Source organism: Filicampus tigris, chromosome 7 (genome assembly GCF_054856515.1).
Source record: "Filicampus tigris isolate MCC_2025a chromosome 7, RoL_Ftig_1.0, whole genome shotgun sequence".
Classification (NCBI taxonomy): domain Eukaryota; kingdom Metazoa; phylum Chordata; class Actinopteri; order Syngnathiformes; family Syngnathidae; genus Filicampus; species Filicampus tigris.
Genome location: NC_141223.1, coordinates 14,671,474 through 14,693,246, shown reverse-complemented (window position 1 = coordinate 14,693,246; position 21,773 = coordinate 14,671,474). Strand labels below are relative to the sequence as shown.

Genomic DNA, 21,773 nt, shown 5'->3' with positions numbered 1-21,773 from the left:
TCCATTTTTAATACCCGGTTGAAGACACATTGCTATTCTCTGGCTTTTGATCCGATCTGTGACTGATACATTTTTCGGCTGTTTTCCGGTGTCTATTGTATATCGTGTTTTGTGTTAATTTATTGATTTCACTTGTTGTATTATGGCTATTTTGGTGTTGTATGTACAGTGCTTTGTTTCAGCTGTTGTGAAATGCACTGTATAAATAAAATTGTATTGTATTGTATTGTAAATTAATCGGTGGTGCCTGATTTGCTGTCCAGTTGCTCGAAGTGGAATTTTCCACCTCTCTGAAGGGTGCAGCTATTCATAAATCAAAATAAGCCTCCCGTTTTGAAACTTTTCTTCTTGTCCTTTATCTATTAATACTTGGCTGCTTTCCGGAGCTGACGCGATGGCGTCTCGTTGAAAAAAGGCTAAAAGACGACGCTTCAAAGTTACGCTCGGCTTGTGATTGATTTCTCCGTCATCCCTCTCGTGGTCTGCTGCACAGCCCTTGAGGTGCAACTCGCGCAAGTGCTACCGGCTCAATTAGCAATGTGGCGAACCTGTCGTTATTCCTTCATGTCTCCCACAGAGGGGGGGACTTGTCCTAATTACCCGTAGAACCTGTCAATATTTACCCATCGCGTGTCTGTGATGTTTTGTTGCAAAGCGGCCACGTGTACATTTATGTGAGGTTTTGTTGTTTTGCATCCCACTGCCCCTGTCCCCATTCCTCTTGTTGGTCTTAATAATTAAAGCGCCTCTTTCTCGCTGTATTTTTTCAGAGTTGGGAAGAAGATGCGCACGGGATCCCTGCCAGGCAACTCGGTGAGTCTAATCAGAAAGAAAAAAAAAAAAAGAACGAAACAAAAATCAGTGGAAAGCCTTTGTTCGACCCTCTGCAGACATAACAGCTCGTGTAGCAATAACAGTTTAAGCAAGTACAAATGTGTCTATAAATATAAATGCATTGTACTTTAAAAAATGCAATAAGAAATCTGATGCTCACATCTTATTAAATAAACATGCAAGCTTGAGTCATTCATGCTCAGGTGGGACTGAGTAATGTTTGGCAAATCCCACATCGACTTGTTGTTGTTGTTTCTCAAGTCATGCAACAATGACAGAAAATCCAAGAAGCAAACATTTTCGACATGATTTTGCTGAAAAAAGTAAACAAAGAATAAATTAGACTGGCACTCAGCAGAGTGCAGACCTCTGCCGAGGTTCAACAATCCGAAATCTGATTATTTTTGCTCAAATAAAAATCACACTCTTTCTCGACAGGCAGTTCAATGTTTTTCAAGGATATTGCAGGATTTTGGGGTGTCCAGCAACCGTGTATCCATCTAGAATAGATCTCCTCCTGCGCTGAGCCGCAGCAGTAACACATCTCCACATCAGCAATCTTTACTGAACTGACCTAGGCATGGAGCAGAAAGTGTGGCAAAAAAGTGATGCATGCTGTTTGCTTTGTGTTTGAGCAAATCTAGAAAAGCTAGATCGTTTTTCACTAACAAGCTCAGTTTATATATTTTTTGATCAGAAAAATGAAACGAGTTGTCATTTTCTATTTTATCCAATCATCTAGTAGTTGGCAGTGGTACACCAGTACTTACTGCAGCTCAAAATGTCTTATCATTATGGAATAACAGCAGAGCCATTTCAATGACATAAATATTCCCAAAACTTAATGTAGGTCTATACATAATTTTTTTGTCCTTTATTGTTAAATATTGTCGTAGAATAGCATTATGTTTTGCAGAAGCTGTATTTAGCAATTTAAAAGAGATGTTGTTCACAAACGCTGTCTATCCACAATTGGTCTGTGAAGCAAGTGCAGATTTAAAATATTTTTTGTAGAATATCGTCAAATTATCGTTATCGAGTTTTTTGAAAAAATATCGAGATTTTTTTTGCCCATATCACCCACCGCTATAGTCACACGTCATGTACACACAGAGATAAAACAATGCTGACATTAAAAAAAAAAAAAAAGCATAGTCTTTATTTGAAAGTCTGAGGTGATTTCTTATCATGACTTTGGCTTGCTTGTTGGGATTGAAGCAGCTTCTTTGTTGCTTGACAATTCCTTACTTGCTGGGGTCAAAGCCGCTTGTTAGAAGGCGGTGGTGATGGGTTCCTCTCTGTTTTGTTGTCGTCTTTTGTGCGCTTCACCACATCCTTCACGAACTCTGTGATGTATCCCAGAAAAAAAAAAACCAACAAAACATTAAACAGTCAACATTGATCAAATATTTTTTTCTTCCAGAACGTATTAAGAGAATTAACACATACAAGTGCCTTTAGCAATGTTCTAAAGAGTGCTGTGGCATTCATTATGCTTGAAATGCGACTGTTCATTATTTTATTGCACCGCAACTTGGTGATGGGTATAATTAATTGCTTACAAAACAAAATAAAAACCATATGTCGGTATTTTTAGTAATGTGACTTTTTTTTTTTTTGCAAAAACAAGACTGCCCAGCCCATGATGTGACAGTATTGCATAGTTATTTAGCATTTGCCGAACAGTGTGAAAGTAGTTGTAAGCTGGCGTAGCTATAATGAAATGTTCAGTACTTTTACAAAATTTAAAAGTGAAAACCTTTGGTCATTATTTTTGGAAAGATTGTTTCGGAAATAAAATTCATGTCAAAAGACTTACCTTTCTATTCTCCCATTTTGAGCGCCGGGACTGCCCATTGTCTATGCTTTTCGGGAGGGTCTGAGTCCGCGTTCCTCCCCTCTCTGGTGCTTTTTAGTTTTGGGATGGCAGTCGGCTTGAGATTTTTGGATTTGGTAACTCCAAATTTCGACCACAGGTCTTCATCTTCAAAATCAGACTCATCAAACAAATCACAATTGTCTTGCCAAGTATGTCCCATTTCAGGCTTTTTTTTTTTTTAGGTCCACAGTTTCCTCACTTTTTCACCTTTTTTATGTAGGCTGACCCCTTCTTTCGATGTGTTACTACACCCAGCCACAATGCATCATTTGGGCATATTTGCTGCCTCAAATGTTCAAAATGTGTTCCAAAACAACAGGCCGTGAACAAAGCAAGGCAGGAAACAATCATGAACTGCTTTCGCCCTCTCTTCAATGATGTCGTCAGGCTGATGTGTCAGTCAAGCAGATTCCACCCAATTTATGGGTGGGGAAAAATCCCTGGCCAGTCTGTCCAAAAATACTCTGAGGCCTTGTCTACACGTAGCTCCAGCATCTTGAGGCCTCCAAAAAGGGGACTCATTCATCTTCAGAAGAAGAAACCTAGTGAACCTGTGGTCATCCTAAAAAAAAAAAACAGCCCCCCCCCCAAAAAATGTTTTGTTCTATGATAAGAAAAATCTACTGTATTGGACAGTACAACAGGTATACAGAAATTACATGATGGCAACGTGATTAGTCTGCATTCAGTAAAGGAAGTTGAAAAACCTCAAGATAATACGTAAGTCGCATATATGAGAGCGTTTTGCAAACATACTCAATGAGCACACCGCTTCCACAAAGGCTAACTTCAAAATAAAGCTTACCAAACAGTACATCGAGTCATTGATGCCACTGCCTTAGTGGACTTTTACTTTGAAATTGGCCCGCGTGGTGGCGTAACGGCTAAGATGACTTCCGTTTTTGATGTTACGGCAGTTTTAACGCTTGCCACCAACACTAACGTAATGCCGTCCCGAAATCATATTCAGTATCTAATTGAGGACGTGAACAAACCGGTGGTTAATTACGCTGTCAATGTATGATACAGTACAAGTCTCTGGCGTTAGTGGCTCGCAGCTGTTATCATTAGCTGGTAGTTCAACAGCTGTTCCTTGGCTTACTGTAAGGACTTTTTTTTTTCGTTTTTAATTTTTCAATAATGTTGACCAAGATTACTTTGTAATGCGCTGCCCATGTTGAAAGGAAGGTGCCTTAAATTGCACTTCAAGGTCTTTTTCATTATGAAAAAAATAAAATAAAAATCAATCAATCAATTCATTTATTTTATAAAAACACTTGCTCAGTAGATAATTCAAAGAAAACATTCAGCTCAAAATGTCTGGCAGGATACCTTGGAATTCATACACTGTACCACTTACAAAATAAGAATGTATCCTGCCTTATACTGTTTTGCGTTAAGTTGTGTTCTTATATCCTAAATGGCCATTTTATTAGGAGTTTATTTTTTTATTTTTTTTTTTTTATGGGCCAAAACGATTTATAAAATAAATGAAGACAAAGTTCAATATATCTTTTTTTTTTTCTTTTTTCCTGATCCAAAAAAACCATCCGATACGTGACTCAAAATCCGTGACTTATGTGATCCGTTGGACCACTAGTGAGTACCAAAGACAATCTCCTGGTACTCATGTAAGTACCCCATGAAAAGAATTATGTGCACCCCCTGCTAATACTACTGCTTACACACGAAAGCGCACACATATACTCACACACAGAGTGAAGTGGTTTATGTAATTTCATTGCTTGTGTTTTTCTTCTTTTTGGTTTTAATCAAAAGCATTGGCATAAATGATCCTGTTGAATCGGTGTTCACTTTGTATGAATCAAATTGTCGCTTTCATGCTGTGGGACTAACTTGAATTGGAGTTATTGTAGTAAAAAACTTGGACCCATTACTGCAATTAATCACATTAAGACAGCACAAATATGAACAAACATTTTTTGTAATTTCAGTTGGGTGGCAAATGTACAAATGTGTGTGAACCAAGGTTATTATCGTAAACGAAAACGAACGAAATAACGAGAACAAAAATTTAAAAAACATTTTCGTTTACGAAATAAAATAAAAACAAAAATGTTTTTTGAAAAACGATAGCTAACTAAAACGACATCGTCTGCTCACAAGACTAACTAAAACGAACGATAATCGTAGCGAAATTACCATTCGTCTTTGTAAGCTTTTGTGATCATTTAAAATGTAAAACGGAGTGTTGCCGGTTTTACGACAGTTGTACAGCCGCACGACACCTCGACGTCTGAAGTGACGTAACGTGTTTCCAATTAGCTCTGATGGGTATAAAACAAAACTAAAACAACATAACAATGGCGAAAGCAAAACAAAAGCAAATGCATTGTCACAGAGACGGGTCTCGTGCGGCATATTGCTCGATGGGAAAAATCTCTCTCTCTCACTCTCACTCTCTCACACACACGCTTTCAATGTGGAAGGACTTAAATTTGTTAACATATTCTGATGTTACAAGTCTGCACTCTCCTGTTCAATTGCCAGGTTTTTATGTTATGTTTTATGTTGGTTGTTTCATCGTCATTTTCACTTATAAGCAGCATTAATGCACTGCACTTTTCTTGGCCATATTGCATTTAAGTTTAAGTGGATTGTTATGTTTTATTTGTTGATGGTTATTCATACATTGTTAGTAAGTTAAAACATTTTTCAAATGTTTTCTTTATTTGAATAAATAACACTTAATATAACAATAATAAAATAACACTGTAAAAAAAAAAAAGCTGCACCTAACAAATACATCAACAATAGCCGCACCTAACAATACTTTTTCTTTTTAAATCACTGTTTTCATTCCTCACATAAGCAGTTGCAGTCAGCTATATAATGCTGTCATTTGAAACCTTAACATAGACAGGGAATCCTAATTTCAACCCTGAAACCTAGTTTGAAATCTTACTCTAGGCAAGAAACTTATTTGAAATTGCTAGCCCTAATTCAAAAACCCTAATTCCAATTAATACATATCGATATCATAAGCCTCTTTTCAAATGGCAAAATCAAAACCCTCAGCAACCGTATTGAATTTTGCGCTTCCAGATCCGACCGCACGGATCGACCATTAATTCCCTAGCCGCTCGAGTGCAACAGCTCAGTCGGGAAAGCTGCAGATTAGATTTTCCTCCAAGTGCAGATGTGTGACTCTCTCATATTCTCGTATTGGGAAGTAACCAAATACACATAATTTGTTGTTGTACTTAAATAGATATTTTAGGCATCTACTCGAGAAAGCTGCAGATTAGATTTTCCTCCAAGTGCAGATGTGTGACTCTCTCATATTCTCGTATTGGGAAGTAACCAAATACACATAATTTGTTGTTGTACTTAAATAGATATTTTAGGCATCTACTCGAGCGTGTGTTTCAAAAATTGTCTGTCTAATCTGAAAAAGAAACTGTTGTTCTCATTCGCTAGTTTTGCAATTTTTTTTTTCATAAAAGCAAATAACATTAAAGTTGTACTTTTTACTGTGTACATTTAAGTGTCTATACCTTTTTACTTTTCACTTTAAGTTACCGAGTTGAATCAATACTTGTAATTTTACCAACCGACTGGGTCCTCACTTTTCCGCGTCACAAAGTGAGGAGCCACACCTGTACCGCGCCCACTTTCTCAGAGCAGCCACCACTTTCTGCACCCACGTTGGAGGAAAGTGGTTCTTTTCACACTGAGTCCCATTCACTTGAATGAGAGATCTCCAGACGCCAGAGCGCAGCGTCGCGGCTTCCCCGGTTGTGACTTCCGCCTCAGGGATGGCGGCTCTGGGCAGCCGCCGACCGGCTTCAATCGCCGCAGTGTGAAGGGGCGCCCAAATTAATGACAGTGTGTGTGGTGTATGGCGGTTTTTAGACTGATGGAAAAGCAACACTAGTCCGCCTAGTGATAACGGTTCAGTACTGTTTCGTGTGTGGTGCGCGCAGCAACCAGCTTTAGGACGACGTCATGAAAGCGGTGCAGCAGTCACACGGGGAGAGGCGGGGTTGTATTGAACCAGGTGTCTTACTTCCTGGATAGAAAAATAGCCACCAAAATAACCCATACTGTAAATCATAAGAAATTAGATCGTCAAAGGTAATATATACAGTTATCATAATACATGTCTATAGTTAACTGTGGAAGGCTTCCAAAAGCATGATATGGCCTATTTAAGTCCCGCGTTAAAACAATACTACTGTTTTTTTAAATTTTTTTATTTTTATTTTTATTTTTGTAGTGCCTCTACTTCAGTGGCTTCTGTCTACACCGATGCGAGTCAGTGGAGTGTTGCAGGTTACGCAGCCTGGTAATCTGATAGTGGATAGGATGGACGAGGTGGAGGAGATTTGCCGAATCTGTTGGGTATGGAGATGAGGCCGTGGCTTCCGTCATGTGCGATTATACCCCGTTGACTGCTTCATTGTTCTCACTCCCGTCTAATGGCCCCCATATGCACTATTTACACCTCAAATCTCCTTTGTCACTGGAAAATTTGGGGTCCTAATGGGATATAGAACTCGCAAGCCACTTATAGGACGCTGCACCATTCATGGTTCTCTCAACGAACTGAAGCTCACCGCACGTTGACACTTGCGCTGCCATACTTGACTGTGGCCAAGACACACTTTGTACTCCTCTCCCGGTTTTCCGTCATACACGCTTGGCATCATGCAATCGAAAAAAAGTTAATATTGATCTCATCAGACCACAGGACATGGTTCGAGTAGTCCATGCTTTTAGTCTGCTTTTTTTCAGCAAAATGTTTGCTGGCTTTGTTGTCGCTTCTGGGACGACAGCCATGAAGACCAGTTTATGTGCGGCATTTGCTCCACACACCGACTGGCTAACCCCTTCGGCCCTTCATCCTCTTCAGAAAAACTGGCAGCACTCATAGGATTATTTGCCACATAGAACCTCCAAACATGCTGCTGAGTACTCAATTTCTTTGGCTGACCATTGCGACGCCCTTTTCTGAGTGGAACTTGTCCTGTTAAACCATTGTTTGGTCTTGGCCACTGTGCCGCAGCTCAGTTTCATGTTGTTGGCAGACATCTTGTTGCCTAGACAATTCTTTTTTGCACATCTTCAGAGAGCTCTTGTCGTGGCTTGCCACATTGAAACTAAGGAGAGAAAAAAGCGTTTGCTGTCACAGCCAGCTAACTGTGGAATAAGATGCCCACCCTCCTTATATCTCGTTTGAAAGTCCATATGTATTTGTTCTGACTGGCGTTCTCAGACCTTGTATAAGAGTTGGCAGTTTTGTGAATTTATTTGTGATTGTATTGCCTTTTTGCAAACAGTGTTTTTGTGTGTTTTTATGTGCTTTATTTTTTAAAACGTCCTGTGATCAGTGTAAGAGACGGTGAGAGTGATAACACCAAATTGAACCCATCTGCTCCCTGTTCACAGTGGAGAGCTTGGAACAATAATGAGAGGGAGCATGGCTAATTGGGCTTAATTTGAACATTGGGTTACACTTTGGGGTATTCTCACTTTTGTTGCCAGCATTTGACACAATGGCTGCATTGTTTCACAGGCTGCTCACTGACTTTCTTCAGTGTTCTCCCATGAAAGGATTTAATAAATATTTAGAAAATGTGAGGGATCTACTCACTCTTGTGAAATATTGTAGATTGAGCCTAGGCCGTGTTTTCTCCGCTGCATGTTTATCATGGTGACTTGTTCCTATTGAGTGGTCCCCTGTGCGCACACCTTCACCGCACACCTCTCCACCGAGTTGACAGCGGTGCCCAGGGGTTGCGGCGCTCGCCTCTGCCGTCCTCCACAACATCCGGCTTTCCGCTCTTGGGAAGTGTCACCATTGATTTGCGCTAACCAGGCTGCTGGCCATTCTGCATTCACTCGCAACATATGTATACACACACACACACACACACACTTACAAATGCGTAACATATTTCACTTTAGCGCCCTTGATCCTTTTAATCACAGCCGGCCTCCAGGCTAAGTTGGCCACAGGAGAAGCACAGAACTTAGTTTCCTCTCCTGTGCTTCCTCAGTGGAATAGCCAAGTAGTTAAGGGAGCTTCCAGGATACTATATATATATATATATATATATATATATATATATATAGATATAGATATAGATAGATATATATATAGATATACACACACATAGATATAGATATACACATATATAGATAGATAGATATTAAGATTTCTTTTATTTTGGACATTCTGCATCAAATTCCCCCTGGCACACACTATACTTCCCGTCTGTCGGTTGACTTTTCTGGGCAGCGAGCCCATTTCATTCGCAGCTAACCCGTTTGGTCATGTTTGACAGCCAAAGCCGGGTGCATTCAGCTCGATGTATTGATTGCACGTTCGCCATCCGTCATGGTCGCTCATGAGTGACCAGACGCTGATTTTCACCTGAAAGGAGGACGACACAATGGATGGAGGTGAAGGAAGGACACTCACCGCAATGTTCCCTTCTTGTTTTTTTCTTCTTCTTGCGATTTGGTGATGAATCGAAAGCCATTAGTATTGAGTTGAAAACCTGCACCTTCAGTCTTAATTAGTTTCTCCTTTTTTTTTTTCTTTTATGCCCCTCGACGCAGAGCACAATTTTATCTACTCTATGAGGGATTGGGAAATGGTTTATCTGATTCAGTTGTCAGTCTGGGCTTTCTGGAAACGTACGCTAAATCTGCCATTTAGTGAGCTCAGCAGAAGGACATTTGGAGGTGGGGGGCGGGATTTGCTCTCTAAGCTCGCACGTGTGGACCTGTGTCTCCGTTGGGGGATTTTGTAAATCTGGGGGATCGATTTGGGTCTTTGTTGTGAGTGGCAAGGTCTCGACCTTGGATATCTGAACTTTGATATTGCGTTATTGCGAAGGACGTCATTGTCGACATCAGGTTTGTCCCCTGGGTTTTTCCACTAATGGCCACTCAGAATTCCCTGCTACGATGTTCAAAGGATGGAAGTGTACACATGCTAGATGAAGTTGGGTTCCAATCCAGTAGTTTTGGGGCATTAATCCTATTCTTTAAATCCAGTATGATCAGATTAAAGTGTTTACATGCATTTGAAAAATTCTTTGAATGGATTTATTACAGTACTTCTTCCGCAGTGCTTCTCATTCAAAAGCCAAATGATTCAGTGCGTTTGAAAGGGTTTCTTTCTGGAAATCAAAATTTATGACCCTTTTCTTTACAAATGATGGCAAATCTGTTAAACTCGTGAATTTAATTTGGTGCCGGGCCTTCTTCTGGGCTACTGAGAACGTTTTGCACATTTAATCATGAACGAGTCATCCGAGCTACCTGTCAAGACGGAGACAAAATAAGATGACTCTTACTGTATTTCCTCAGAAGTGGAAAAGGCAATCACATTCTCACAAGTACTGATTTGACTACTTGACTTAAATAAACGTCCTTAAAACGACCCCTGGGGCGACAGACCCCTATCAGGGAAATCTTATTTACTGCAGTGTGTAGTTTCAACCAATAGAAAGCGTTAATAGATTTGGGGAAATGAAGAGGCCGAACTTCACTCGTAAGCCAAATCGCAATAACTCGAACAAGCAGCGACTCATGCTAAAAAAAAAAAAAAAAAAAGGAAAAAAAAAAACAAACTCGTTGGTTGGGTCACTCCAAAAAGTCAAGTTACCACTGTACTGTACTGCCCCCCCCTTTTTTTTTTTTTTTTTTTTTTTTTTTTTTTAAGATCTGAAAAAGAAACAAGACCAAATCTGAGTTACAGGCTTTTGCAATTTTCTGTTTCTGACAGGAAGCAGAAACACATCAATCTCGACGCCACTGAACATAAAGGAAATGTGTTCCCTGTGATATAATCTGGATCTCTTCTCGGTGGTGATGACACATCGCCGGCTTGTCATTAAACCGGCGAGCTCGCCCTGCCATTCGTCTTCATGTGGCATCCATTTAAAGGTCTGCAATAGTGACAGCGCTCATTGATGGATGATATTGGCTGTGCAAACAAAGTCGAACGTAAAGCCCCCCCCCCCAGCTCTCGCGCAGCCTTGTACCAACCAATCTGCACAAAAGGGACAAAAATCTGTCATATCTCTGGGCTGTGTACTTTTACGTACAAGAGACTTCTCCTATAAAGCGAGGAGCAGTGGCCATCTAAATGAATGCAGCATTGCATCTGGCTGTGATAAAACAGATTATTTTCAGGAGGGGCTTTACAGCGGGGGAGGTTGGAGCCAAAACTGAGTTTTCGATTCAGGGAAATAGCAGTGGTGGGAAGTAATAAAATACCTGTACTTTGTTACTGTACTTATTAGGGCTGGGAAAAAATATATATTTATATATATACCAAGTATCGATACGTTGATTAATTATCTATACTTTCGATGTCTTATGTATTTCCGTGTTTCTGTATGTGTGTGTTGGTGTGCGTGTGTGCGCATTTGATGATGGGAGCGCTATTCAAGCTATGCACAACTTGGCCACTTTGGGCCAGTGTGGGTCCTCGAATTGAGATACGTGTTGTTACATTGAGGCGTAAAAGAAGATCATGATCGAGTTTCGTACTTACAACTTGTTTTTTGGCAGCGTAGGAAGAGCATATGCCAGTGAGTATTGTTTGGATGGTTGTCTGTATGCCTTCCTGCAGCGTTGGAGGATAAATATCTGTTTGAGGGATTCAAGTGCCGCGGGTAGTGCACTAATTTTCGTTAGGGAGTTAATGGAGTTTTTATTGTCCATTAGCCATGAGCTAACTATGTTCGGGAAATAAAATGAAGTATTGTGATTCATGTTTGACTGTGCACTATGTGTAATTGGAGGTATCCGTATTTCAGTATTTTGTTATGACTTTATACTTACTACATCTGAAAATGGATAATCTGTGCTGTCCTTTGTCAAAACAAGTTTATGGTAACTGGGCTGTCACTTGTATAGCACTTTTCTACCTTTGGTACTCAAAGCACTTCACACTGTACCTCATCTACCTTCTGATAACGCAGCATCAGGAGCAACTGGGGGTTCAGTATATTGCTCAAGGATACTTCAACATGGTCACAATGGCCGGGGATCGAACCCACAACCTCTGGGGTGGGAAACGACCACTCTACCACTGAGCCATGCCGCTATGTATCCTGATGTCACATTTAACCCTACAGATGAAGTCGACCCCAAAAGGTTCTTTACAATAATATGTTCTATGCACCTCTACTAGTCTTAAGCAAAAGCAAAATCCACCCGTCTTTAGCCATCTCAGGTGGCGACCATTTTGTCACTTGCTGTCGACTGATAATGAGCGACTGTGATGTCATTTTCACCCCATGGTTAATGGGGCATGATTACGCCACACGTGTTTTGTGATTGTTTTGACAACACAAGCGTATGAATGCCATGCCATACGTAGCTTTGAATAACTTTTTTGACCACGCGGGCATGATTGTTATGCCACACTTACCTTTATCATGAGTGTTATGCCACACGTGCCTTCAAGTAATTGACGTGATGAGCTTCAATTAACCTCATAACCTTACTATGCCTCTTTGTAACCTTAATATGCCTCTTGTAACCTTAAGTGCGTGATTGTTAGGCACTTAATATGCCACACATATCCTTGACAATCCAACAACAGGATTGCCATTGTATACAGGCAGTTGTGTTGCTCTTTTCGAAAGCTGTTTGTTGTTTAAGTTACTTCGCAGCCAGCCATGCACATTTTTCATTCAGTGACACTGTCTTGGCCGTGACATTTATACTCCTCCCACCTAAAGCTTTTAACGCCTTTATTATTGCTGGATGAGCAACGGAGATTAGCAGAAGTCACCTCGGTTATTTTTTTTTTTTACCCCCAACCACGGGGAAGAAGGCCATCGATCGGCAATGCTTTTATTCCTCACGTTTCGCGCCTTTTGTGCTCGGCAGATCTTGAGGAGGTCGTGTTTGTCATCCGGAGTCAGAGCAATTCCTTTCACGCCAGGCGAGCAGAGAAACGGCGAGAGGAACTGCTCCAGCAGGCGCATGCTCGGTCTGAGGTAAGATTCAACACCGGTCTTACTGCAAAAACTCAAATCCAACCAATATTCAAGACATCAACATTTTCATACTTCGTGGGCTTTGTAAGTTACCTATGCTTATAGTAAATCCCCGCTATTTATAATTGCCTAATGGTGCCACAAGAGGGCGATAAAGCAATACTTTTGTCTATAGACCCATTTTCAGTTTCTAAACAGACGTAATCAGGATTCACGCATTGTTGGCGCAAAAAGAACGGTTTGGTTCGTTATGTACACAAGCCGACTGTAAAGGATCGCAACAATTACTCTTTAAAAAAAATAAATAACGTTGCCAGATGGAAAGCGTTTTCCCGATCTGTATGGTATTACTGAGTGGGAGGAAGATGTAACAAAGTGGCCTGATGTCCAGTGGCCAGATATTATTCTTTATTTATTGGAGAAATCGAGTGTTTACACTAGAGAGAAAACTGCAGCCCTGCTTGGGCCATCGTCAACGGAAAGGAGAGTTACATCCTCACCGCTAACTCTACTTGCTTGGCCGGGGTGCGTAATGTAGCCAGCTAGTGTGCTAGTTTGTTTTGCTGCTTATTATATAAAAGGAAACTGAGAATGGCGTCAAATTGTGGTGGCACCGCATTGTAGGGCTACGTTGAACCAACAATAATGCTACTGGTTACATGGAGCTAATGTGCCCCGAAGCTCATCATTGCTGAATGAGTTAGCTGCCAGTTACTAGCTTGCACTTGTAGTAAACACCTTGCTATTATTCCACAATTCCTGACTACTTACTCAGCATTTCAAGACACAGAGGTTAATGTAAACCAAATGGCCATGATAACTTACCAGATATGAAATGAGCACCACAAACGCGAGCATTCATGATTGTGTCCTTGGTACAGTCGTTTAAAAGCTTGCAGCAGCCACAGGCTCTTCCAGTGTTTTTGAAATGGCCTGTTTCTTCTTGGAATTGAGAAAAAAAAATTGCTCCTTTGCACTCTGTTTTGTACACACAACAACAAGGCATGCTGATATTGTTGGAAATTACTCAAAAACTAAAACAACACCAAGCTAACAAAACAAATCTTCACAGTCACACACACTTAGGTCTGCCGTCGTTTTGAGCCAATGATGCGCTTGCAGCTTTTGATGACGTAGAATGAAAATGGGTCTACAGCATTTAAATTAACGCATTCATCTCACACTGCCAAGACTCGAGCGTCTTTCTATAGAGCCGTTTGAGCATTTATTTGAAGTGCACACCACCATCCAAATTTTTAAGGTGCTGTAGACTTCCCAGCGATGTTGAACTCACACGTGACAACATTTAATTAAAAGCTCAAATAGACTTGTTAAAGGAGGAGATCCAAAAACGTAAAAAATAACTTTGGGCAAGTCCTGTAAACAGCTTGTGTGGAATAATGCAATTTTTCGATTCCACATTTTGCCAATATGGGTGATTATTTCCTTCCAGTTCCACAAATGTTGCTGCATGTATTTTTTTGTTGTTTTTGTTTATTTTGTTTGTTTTTCAGCCTGCTAATAGATAAACCGGAAGTACTATACTTTTTTTTCCCTTTCTTTCATCTGTGCGGCGCACCGCGGCCCGGTCCAAAGTGGCCTGCGGCCCGGTACTGGTCCACGGCCCGATGGTTGTGATGTGGACTCCTGCCTTACAAGACATAAATGAATTGCAAATAAGTATTAATGTAAATGCACAATATGTAATCCTCTTTTGTTTTATATGTCAGTTTAAATTTAAACTGAGAGTTAAAAATAACATGCGATAAGCTTTATTAGTCTCACAAAGGGGAAATTTGAAGCTTGAACAAATACATATAACAAAAAAGAACGACTTGAAGCAAGCGCGCTAAGGGATCTTATTTGAGGACCACGCAAGCGACAGTCTTCTTTTTGTTTCCCTCAGTGATTTTATACAGTCGTCTCCTATTTCTTGACAGCTAGAGAGTGAGAACAGACACCAAGAATGCATTACTGTTGAATTTTTGTTTTAATAAATGTATATGTGTTTTCATGTGCTTTAAGCGTGTGGGAAGTATCAGTATTTTTTTGGTAAGGTCTCTTCAATGTGGCTTTTGACTTATTGCCTGTGGGTCTGCAATGTAACAGCAGTGTGAGTGTGAGTTGAATTTCCTTTTTGTGGGATTATAATCATATTAAATAAAATTGAAATAAAACAAGAACAGTAGTACATTTTGCACATGAATGCCATTTACAATGGCGACTGAGTCATTTAAAACCGGGGGTTGCTGATTTATTTTCCCACACAAAAGACGCTTTAGGCCCAGGGGTGTCAAACTCCAGTCCTCGGGTGCCGCCCTCCTGCATGTCTTAGAGGTTTCCTCGTCCAACACACCTGATTCAAACGATCGGGATCAAGATCACGCTCCAGCAGAACTTGCTGATGAGCTAATCATTTGAAACAGGTGTGTTGCAGCAGGAAGAAAATGGGAAAACAGGCAGGGCAGCGCCCTCGAGGACCGGAGTTCGACACCCCTGCTTAGAGTCTTTGACTTGAAGTGCTGATCAAACTGTCAACATGTGTTGTTTTGTTTTCTTCCAGAAACCGCCCGTGGTTTTACTCCTTCACAGTTTGTCTGACAACGAGGGAGACTGGAGCATCCTTCCTCTGCTGCCTTAGTGAGTTGAATGAGTTGAATTTTGTGTACCTACACTGTAAGAAAAACAGTTGTTTTTACGGAAAAAAAATGGCAGCTGTGGTTGCCAGAATAATATTGTAAAAAATACAGCAGAGTGTAAAAGACACTACAAAACAACCAGTAAATTTTACAGTTTAAAACTGTAATAATTTACGAAGAAAAATTGCATGCTAGAATTTCAACATCTAGACTACTGTATGCACTTTATTTTGGAGTCAGCCAGTCCTCCCTCAAACGTCTCCAGTTGGTCCAAAATGCTGCTGTCCGCCTACTAACTGGAGCTCGGAAGATGGAGCTTATAACACCAATTCTGGAATCCCTTTACTGGCTCCCAGTGCATTTCAGGGTTCGATTTAAGATTCTCCTATTTGTCTATAAATCATTAAATGGCTTCGCCCCGGCGTACCTGTCTGACAAGCGGGAGCCTCAGACGGGATCGAGCCTTTTCGACTGCTGGTCCTTCCCTTTGGAATGACCTCCCATTGGATGTTAGGCAAGCCCCCTCTCTGTCCATTTTTAAAACCCGGTTGAAGACACATTTCTATTCTTTGGCTTTTGATCAGACCTGAAATTTTCGGCTCTTCTCCAGGTGTCAATTGTGTTTTATGTAAATTTATTGGCTTTATTTGTTTATATATATTTTTTAATTTATATCTTATATATTATTTATATCTATATTTATTAATACTTGTGTATTACGGCCTTTTATTGACTTTATTTGTCTACTGTTTATAAAGTGCTTTGTTACAGCTCTAGCTGTTATGAAATGCGCCATATAAATAAAATTGAATTGTATGTTGGCATTAACAGCATTTATCTATAACGGCATAGCTCACGACGCTAACTTTAGATTAACGCGGTATATCTCTTAATGATATAATGCCATTACCATTACTAGTGACATAAAGTGCCGCTTCGTCCTGCTACACTTGAAGATTACATTAAATCTTCTTCAGAGCATAACAACGGCTTTGCCTTTATACAAACATAATGCGCATGTTAACTTGGCAGGGAGGTCGTTGTTTCTTTTGCAGTCATCAGTCATAAAGCAGAATGCAAACGTGTCCAGAATTTTGCTCAGCACATTCATGGTGGAAGTGGGAACAAATCTAAATTAAAAAGTACCGGTAGTGTTTAGAATTTTGGCAAATACAATATGTTTGTGTCATGGTGCTTTTTAGATATGAATTGAATGAATAAGCCACCAATGTCAGTCTGCAAAGTGGTGTCGGTGACAATCATTCTGATTGGCTGCCAGCCAAGAAATGCAAATCAGTGCTTGAGATTGATGTATCAATTTTAGCAGGAAATATGATCCTTTCCACATATATAAACGGTGAAATATTTGTTCTTTTTTTACAATATGTTGCCTTAAAATACACACTGATTCATTGCTATTCATATTACAGATTTTTGATGTCATGATTTTACAGCATATTAATGTTAATTTCACAAACATTTTTTACAGTGTAGTTTTACCTCTCCAACACGCTTATTAACCCATTAAGGCCATGAGCGCATAACCATGTTTCTACCACAAAAGCCAGGAGCGCTGTTGCATCATTCTGCCTCTACAGCCGGGAGTGCTTATACGTATTTTATTTTTTAATCCAATTCTCTTAGCCAACACTGTACATACATACTGTACATATACACATACAGCATGTGGTTACATAGACTGCTTGGATTTGATAGACTTTCCTTGCTTGCCCTTAAAATGTAGTGTTGCTTGTCATATAAATTTTCTTTCTAAGGGAAGACAAGGTTAGCCAATCAATTGGTGTTCAGTAGCATGCTTTCAGTAACAGCTGCATTATTGTATTGTCTTGAACTTCTAAAAAAAAATGCTTTTGTGAAAAATAATACTAAATAATGATACAAAATAAATAAATACAAACAAAATAAATATACTGGTTGAAAATAGCCCTTTGAGTAATTCATGGTAAAGTTCACAAACAGTAAAAAAGTTGTATGGTATCACTAGGTTGAGGAGGAACGTGCTAAGCCGTGCAATATTTTATAGGTAAGTAGAAAAACCTTGAAATTGCATCTCAAGTAGACTGGGAGCCATTGCAAATTGGCGTTTCTCAGTAATATGATCGAACTTTCTTGTCCTTGTCAGGAGTCTAGCTGCAGCATTTTGGGCTAGCTGCTGAGTTTTAATACTAGACATGGGAAGACCAGAGAGCAGAATGTTACAATAATCAAGGCGAGACGTAACAAACGCATGGATTATAATTTCTGCGTCACTATTCGATAGAGTTGGATGAATTTTAGCAATACAGTATTGTGGTGATGGAAAAACGCAGTAATAAGTCATATTCTTAATGTGCATTTGAAAAGTCAGAGTTGAGTCAAATATTCACACCAAGATTTTTTGTTGAATCACTTCATGTATCACATTTATCAAAACTCAGAGTGGCGTCCTTAAATGGGTCACGATGACGAGCAGGGCCAATAATCAGCATTTCAGTTTTATGAGTAAAAAAGCAAAAAATTGAAAGACATCCATTGTTTATTCTCGGCAAGACACGCCACTAGATTACAGCAATTGTGCAGGTTTGTTATTTCCAGCGGCATGTATAATTGGGTATCATCAGCATAACAGTGAAAACTAAGGTTATATTTACATATAATATCACCAAGTTGAACCAGTTGAATGTGATATACTGTTAAGATATATGTTTGTTGACAATGACGTTATCGACGGCTTTGTTACAGAATAGATGACGGTAATTATATGGTAAATAGCAGAGGGGCCGACAAGCCATATACTGCTGTTTTGGCGGATTTATTTACAAGTCACGGCATGAGGACAATGGAGGAAGCCTTGATAAATAAAGTGCATTTACTTTAACACTGAAAGATGCATCTTGTCTCCTCTTGATTTTCCTTTTTTGTAAATGAGCAAAGACTGGGCTTTCTTTTGTAACAATGAATGAATGAAACATTTTGTAAATCAGTAGGAAAAGCCTCACTTTTTACGTCCTGCTTGGCCACTACGTCAGCACTTCCAAATATGGGCACGATGTTGCACTTATGACAAAGGGCTTGTCCGAAACTGGCAATTGAACAGGTTACATTCGGCAAGCGAGGTACCATCTACATGCATCTCATGCATGCACTTTGACGCAAATGAGATTGAGGCAAATAAATGTTGAGTAGTGTTCAGAGGTGGGTAGAGTAGCCAAAAATTGTACTCAAGTAAAAGTACTGTTACTTCAGAATACTATGACTTAAGTAGAAGTAAAAAGTAGTCATCCAAATAATTACATGTACTTGAGTAAAAGTAAAAAAGTACTTGTTGAAAAAACTACTCAAGTACTGAGTAACTGTAGCGTCTCATTTATTATTATTATTATTATTTTTTTAAAAACAACCATTCTATCAGACGAAAATACAAAATAATCATCTTCAGGCAAATTAAAGTCAATCCAATCAATAAAATAAATTACATTTAATAACTTGTATAATATAATTGAATAACTTAAAATAATCTTAAGGTAAATTCAAGTACGAGTAATTTAATAAACAATAAAATAATCATAGTATAAATAAAAGAAATAAGCGAAGTAAGAGTACAGTTTCTTCTTCACAAATCTACTCAAGTAAAAGTAAAAAGTATAGTGATTTTCCCAAAACGTACTCAAGTAAATGCGACGGAGTAAATGTAACTCGTTACTACCCACGTCTGGTCGTGTTTCCAACCAAGTTCACTTTTAAAAAGGGATGGGGGGAAATCAGATCATAACAAAAATATGAAGTTCAACACAGGACGTTTTAACAAAGTTTTTGTTGAATGTAATAGAAAACAAGGGTGGTTGTGGTGGTCAAATAAATTAGATTTATTCTTGTTCCAAGTGTGCAAAGAGAATATGAAATACATTAAAAAATAACTTGCTTTTAACGATGTATTTCTCTGTGTCCTCAGTTTGTCTCGCAGCTTCGGGAAGAATTCCTCATGGATCGTGTTCCTGGAAGAGGAGACAGGCGTAAAGACGGCGAGGCTCGTCGGAGCGCTCGCAAAGTTTGACAAGAATAAAGTAAGCCGTCTTATCCATCTTTTTCCTTGTTCTCCTTCTGCTTCACCCCCCCCCCAAAAAAAGAAAAAGCAAGCGTCGTCAGGTGCAAAGCTTCTGCTCAATTAAGAACTCCGCCATCTGCTCGGTTCGCCGTGACAGTCGACAGACGTGTCAGTCACGTCTCCGCCGACGTGCTAATTAAAAAGTCTCTTGGCTGGTGATATCATTTTTTTCAATTTTTGCTGGCAATGTGGGTTGACTGTTGATCCTCAGCAAACTTTTAAGTAGTGCTCAATGTCTTCACTCGGTTTTATTACATTTGGCTTTGGCCTGTGAAGACTACATTTTTACTAGTTAGGGGTGTAGCTTATCTAGGGGTAAAAACATGAAATTGTAAAGGTGATACCAAAGATGGAAAATCAATCTTTGTATTAAAAAGCAAATAATTTGATTGATTATTATCCATCCACAGCATCAGCTTCAAAATTATTATTCTTTTCAACCACAGCTCTTTGGGTTTCAAGTTGTTTACACCATCTGGTCTAGTCTCAATGTTCTAAACTACTGTTTCAATTTCCACTAGTGTTGTAACGATACCAACATTTTTACTTCGCCTGCATAAATTACCTTGGTACCGGTACCAAAACAATACCTCGACAAAAATCCAAAATCAGCAATAGCAGCAAAATTTAAACTGGCAAAAGAACTTCAAATTTTTAAAAGTGTGTTATTAATTCAAAATATTAGGATATGCTTGATAAGAAAATACCATTTTAAACAGTGCTGATCACTTGAACATTTGCACACGTGGGGGAGTGAGATAAATATATTACACTGTTTCTTTCTACACTTGATTATTTATATTTTATCAACTACATGTAAATTAAACTTGAAGAAAACTAGTCCCCATGTATTTATTTATTTAAAAACTTCACTCGTAGAAAATCTGCACAGAGGTTTATAGAGCCATTTGTGTAACATCTACTGTAATGCAGTATTGAGCCGGTTATGATCATGTTCATGGCCAGATATGCAGCTGTATAGCTGCTGTACTTTGTGGACACAGAATTACCCAATTCTGATTTTAAGAACATCATTTTTTTCAAATAATTAGATTAATGCCTGCATTTATGTTTATATAAGCATAGTGTATATGTCAATGTATGTACAAATATATTTATTCACTATAAGCTTTTACATTACATGCCATATTCTTGACCTATTTGACTGCATTTCATGTCATCCATTGTTGATATTGACAATACATTTGCACCATTACGGTCAAGCAAATACTGTATGCTAATTTAATTGCTTTGAAGGCGTCTTTATACTCCTGTGGACGACGTCCGCAAGCACGTCAATGCGGCAATGTCACGCGCAGTTTGCCTTCATACTTGCGCGTAACACATGCACGCTGTTTTGAAAATGTTGCAGTTTTCACTCCATGTCGGGGGGCATCGCTACGACTGACACTGACGAGGACACCGCAGGGCGAAGTTTCCTCGGCTTTTTACTGCCAATTCTGGTCTGTGTTTTTACTGCAGAGCAATGATCAAAACGACAGCGACAACAATGGATATCATGCTTGCTACAACAAAGGGACCTAGACCTAGATGACTAGACAATGCATTTAATTGTGAAATCAATCAGGAAAGTGGCGGCAAAGCTGGTACGCGAGTGTGTAGGCTCCTATACATAAGTGACATAACACCCACGCCACTGTCAAACTAGCAACCAGCTCCATGGTGAATCCTCTTTTCCGTGGTCACAAATAAATTGTCCTCAAAAAACCGAGCCGGGGTAAAGTGTACGTCATCGCAACGTGACATAACGGACGGTGTACTTGTCTTTAAGACAGAGTTGTTGAGCTGTGTGTTTTTTTTGTTGTTTGTTTTGTTTTAAAACTGGTGTTGAAAAAAATGGTATCGAGCCATTTTTGACGCCGAAAAATCACGGTACGGTACTGGTACTGGTATCCCGTGCAACACTAATTTCCACAAATAGCCCTGAATGTTTATGCTCATTTTAGGGTGTGTGACTACCGTATTTTCCGGAATATAAGGCGCACCTTTATATAAGCTGCACCCACTCTATTTTTTAAAAATTAATGAAAAAAAAACATATGGGCCATTCTACCGAATTGGTTCAAATTCAGAGTTGGAAAATTGTTTGAAATTTGCATGTTATTGCAGAAAAACCTTTACTGTATTCATGTTGCATCATATCTAAGGGGCACATATATAGTAAAAGTTGCATCATATCTAAGGGGCACATATATAGTAAAAGTACAGTTAATTTTCAAATAGTATTTTCTAGCTTTTCCCTAATATCTTGCCTGTCCTCAGAATTTGTCACTACCGAAACACATAATTACAGTAGAATAAAA

The 21,773-nt window shown here is 39.3% G+C and overlaps 1 protein-coding gene across 2 annotated transcripts in view; it reads left to right on the top strand.

The window, feature by feature from the left end:
- b3glcta (beta 3-glucosyltransferase a) overlaps positions 1–21,773 on the top strand; it is a 59,586-nt gene that overhangs the window by 22,947 nt on the left and 14,866 nt on the right. For both annotated transcript variants that reach the window (XM_086036253.1, XM_086036254.1), the window contains exons 3-6: positions 771–813; positions 12,596–12,705; positions 15,269–15,345; positions 19,297–19,408. In XM_086036253.1, coding sequence (XP_085892379.1) covers positions 771–813; positions 12,596–12,705; positions 15,269–15,345; positions 19,297–19,408 — 342 coding nt within the window. The remainder of the gene's footprint in view (positions 1–770; positions 814–12,595; positions 12,706–15,268; positions 15,346–19,296; positions 19,409–21,773) is intronic.